Source organism: Cebus imitator, unplaced genomic scaffold (assembly GCF_001604975.1).
Source record: "Cebus imitator isolate Cc_AM_T3 unplaced genomic scaffold, Cebus_imitator-1.0 Scaffold172, whole genome shotgun sequence".
NCBI classification, from domain to species: Eukaryota; Metazoa; Chordata; class Mammalia; order Primates; family Cebidae; genus Cebus; species Cebus imitator.
The window spans coordinates 1,946,496-1,950,484 of record NW_016107487.1 but is presented as its reverse complement, the minus strand read 5'-3'; the positions used below and the strand labels follow the sequence as shown (position 1 = coordinate 1,950,484).

Sequence of the window (3,989 nt, the reverse complement as noted above, 5' to 3'; positions counted from 1 at the left end):
TTTCACCATGTTGACCAGGATGGTCTCGATCTCTTGACCTCGTGATCCACCCGCCTCGGCCTCCCAAAGTGCTGGGATTACAGGCTTGAGCCACCACGCCCGGCCTAGAGGGAGTTTTAATAATGTAAAAGTAATTAAGCCAAAGAGAAGTAAGTTTTTAAAAGGAAAAATAAGAATGCGCTTTCTTTTTATTAAACTGTAGCCTCTGTCAAGTTAGCTTTTTTGCTAAAAGAGATTTCTCCAGCATATATCTCGACGTATACATCTGAGAGAATATACATGCTAAGCAATAAAGACAGGAACTGTGGACAGACTGCACAGCCCTACCACTTACTTGTATTCTCTAATTTATCAACAAACATTTATTATGTAATTTCTGGAAACTGATGAAAAAATGTACTTTTTAATGTATAGCTGAAGACAAAAAGCATATCAGGCTGGGCCCAGTGGCTCATACCTATAATGCCAGCACTTCGGGAGGCCCAGGCAGGCTAATCACCTGATATCAGGAGTTCAAGACCAGCCTGGCCAACATGGTGAACCCGTCTCTACTAAAAATACAAATATTAGCTGGGCGTGGTGGTGGGCACCTGTAATCCCAGCTACTCAGGAGGCTGAGGCAGAAGAATCACTTGAACCCAGGAGGCCGAGGAGGTTGTAGTGAACCAAGATCACACCACTGCACACCAACGTGGGCGACGGAGCGAGACTCTGCCTCAAAAATCAAAATTAAAAAAAAAAAAAAAGCATATCAATACTGTGGGTACTGTTAAGCACTTAACAGAGCAGTTGTTTTCAAGCCCAAAATACTCAATACTACTGAAATCCAGCAATGAAGGCAAAATAGTTGAGATGAGATGAATGTAACCAAATTTGGGCTAAGTTTCCAGAACAGATCTGGTTTTCCCTAAGGTAAGAGTGAGAAAGCCAAAGCAGTAACAAAGAAGACACTGGATTTGGGAGCTATATTTCTGCAAAGAAAGAAAACATCTGAAAAGTAAGAACATGTGGGGAGTTTACTTAAAAATATTTTTTAACAGTAAAATATGTATAATACAAGTTCAAAATACTCCGCTAAGAACTCAGAGAAAGAGGTAAAGACAATGAAGATATAAACCCTAACACTTAAGAAGACTGTAATTCTGTAATTATTTTAATGAAAGAAAAAACACTCTAATATTATTAGAAAAATCAAGCATTATGTGAATGTGTAGGAAACATCTTTTAAACAACATGTTCCTTAGTATTAGGTGCTCTTCCATCTTGTTCCTAACGGCACAGCACTGTTTTGTTTCTTTAACTTATACATTCAGCCCTAGGCATTCTGTTTTGAAAGTGGAAAATGCAACCCTTGAGGATCCAATGCACTGTCCAAATCAACGTCTTCATGTGCCTCTTTATCAACAGCTTGCCTATTCTGGTAGGGACCAGAAGTATTTGGTAGGAAACAAAGGTTTGGATTTAAAATAAAGAGAGAGAGAAAGACAGAGAGAGAGAGAGAGAGAGAGAGAGAGAGAGAGAGAAAGACTAGTATATATAGTATTAGTGCATTTATGAAAATTCCTATGGAAGTAAAAAATAGTATTCAAAAAGTGAAAACTGAAGTGGAGCACAGTGACATACGACTATAATCCCAGCTACTCAGGAGGCTAACAGGGGGACTGCTTAAGCCCAGAGTTCAAGATCAGCCTGGATAATATACTGAATCCCCTGTTTCTTTAATAAAATAAAATAAAATCTAATTTATAAATGAAAATTACAGTTGCATTTCAGGGTGGGATTAGGAGTAAATATTGTTTTAATTTTTCCCAATATTGGCATATTGTCTCTTTTTAATATACAAGAAAAATGCTGCTTTGCCTTTCTGAGCAAAAGCAACTAATATTTTTACAAAGCTTTAGAAAAGTGTATATAGATTTGACCATTTTTAGTATTCAGTTTGATAACTTGTGTGTGTGTGTCCACAAAACATTAAGGAGGAAAGACAGTCTCTTCAATTATTAAATTAAGACCACACTTGTACTCACCTCCAAAATGGCACGTGCTGACAGCACACTATCAAAGCATGGAATCACATAATTTATGTATGTTTCCTGATTAGGATGTACTCCCAATTCTTGCATTCCTTTGAGGACTTCAATTATACCTGTAACATAAAATGTAAAAGCACAGAGATGAAGAACTTGGAATAAAGTAACAAAAGATCAGTAAGTTCAGTTCAATTATTTTCTGAATCATAATGTAAGAAAATTACTCCGCAATTGGTTTGTCTAAAAGAGAAGGCAGAAAAGCAACAGAACTGTGAGATATAATGATAAAAAAAAATTAACTCCTCCTTTCTTCATCCGACTCTGTGAAACAGTGAATTCCAAGAAAAGTATCCTTGAAATTAAAAGTATAAAGAAACTTAAAACAATTGAGCAATGTGCCCAACATTTCTGGCACCCCAACAGTGCATATAAAACATCACTGCTATTAAACAGCAATGATGGACTTATAGAAAACTAACTTGACCAGAAGAAATGCTGCAAAGAGAATGGACTGGTTTCAAAACATGTTTTCAATTAAGTGCTTATGTAAAAAGTTCCCTAATTGTTACTAACTTCTGACTTCATATTTTACAATGTAAGAATGAAAAATGAATAGCGAACAATTTATTCTAATGAATTATTGTCTAACTGTATTGAAAACTAACTTAAAAATCTTATAAGTTGTTTTCTCCATCTCATTTCCAACTCAAAAAATTCTCTTTTAATAACTTCTTATAAATTAGGTCATTTAATGTTTTCAGACCTACAGTGAGCTTCAAATAGACCCAGTTAATTCTAGACAACTGTCAGATTACTCAGGTGTCACCTAACTTGACAGAGGCTACAGCTTAATAAAAAGAAAAAATATGCTTACTTTTCCTTTTAAAAACTTACTTCTCTTTGGCCTCAATACTTTCACATTATTAAAACTCCCCCTAAAGTTCCTGTTTCTGGCCTACTAGAAACCTAAAGAAAAACTGCATTTCCATCAAATTTGTTACATGATGAACTCTAGCACAAATAATTGACAGTAAATTCCCACTGAGTACAGAAAGACACAGGCAAGTCAAATTACATTGTAAATAAGAGCACATTTCGTTTAGATAAAATTTAGATTATGTTAAAAAAAAAAGCATAATTTTTAACAATTTAGATTATTAATCAGAATATTTTAACTTTAAACAGTTCATTATACACAAAATTACTTAATTCTGGCCTAAAAACAGACAAACAGACCAATGCAACAGAACAGAGAATCTAAAAATAAACCCACACACATAGAGTTAACTAATTTTGACAAAGACACCAAGAAATGGTGTTGGAGCTGCAGGCAGTAACGCACACCTATAGTTTCAGCTATTCAGGAGGCTGATGCAAGAGGAATGCTTGAGCCCAGGAGTTCAAGTCCAGGTTGGGCAACATAGCAAGGCCTTGTCTCAAAAAAAAAAAAAAAAAGGCCAGGCATGGTGGTTCACACCTGTAATTCCAGCATTTTGGGAGGCTGAGGCAGGCAGATCACAAGGTCAGCAGACTGAGACCATCCTCACTGACTTGGTGAAACCCTCTCTCTACTAAAAATATAAAAATTAGCTGGGTGTGGTGGTGCACACTGTAGTACCAGCTACCCGGGAGGCTGAGGTAGGAGAATCACTTAAACCCAGGAGGTGGAGGTTGCAGTGAGCCGAGATCACTCCACTGCACTCCAGCCTGGCGACACAGCAAGACTCCGTCTCCAAAAATAATAATAATACACACACACACGCACACACACACACACACTCTCTCTCTCTCCCTCTCTCTCTCTCTAGCTGGGCATGGTGGTGCATGCCTGTAGCCCCAAGTACTTGAGAGGCTGAGGCAGAAGAATCACTTGAACCTAGGAGGTGGAGGCTGCAGTGAGCCGAGATCATGCCATTGTACTCCAGCCTGGGCAACAGGGCAAGACTCCATCTCAAAAAA

General features: G+C 37.5%; 1 protein-coding gene across 1 annotated transcript in view; it reads right to left on the bottom strand.

Annotated features, from left to right (window-relative positions):
• The window catches only part of LRPPRC (leucine rich pentatricopeptide repeat containing), a 113,617-nt gene that overhangs the window by 75,850 nt on the left and 33,778 nt on the right, over positions 1–3,989 (bottom strand). Inside the window, exon 12 of the mRNA XM_017544847.2 lies at positions 2,028–2,146. Coding sequence (XP_017400336.1) covers positions 2,028–2,146 — 119 coding nt within the window. The remainder of the gene's footprint in view (positions 1–2,027; positions 2,147–3,989) is intronic.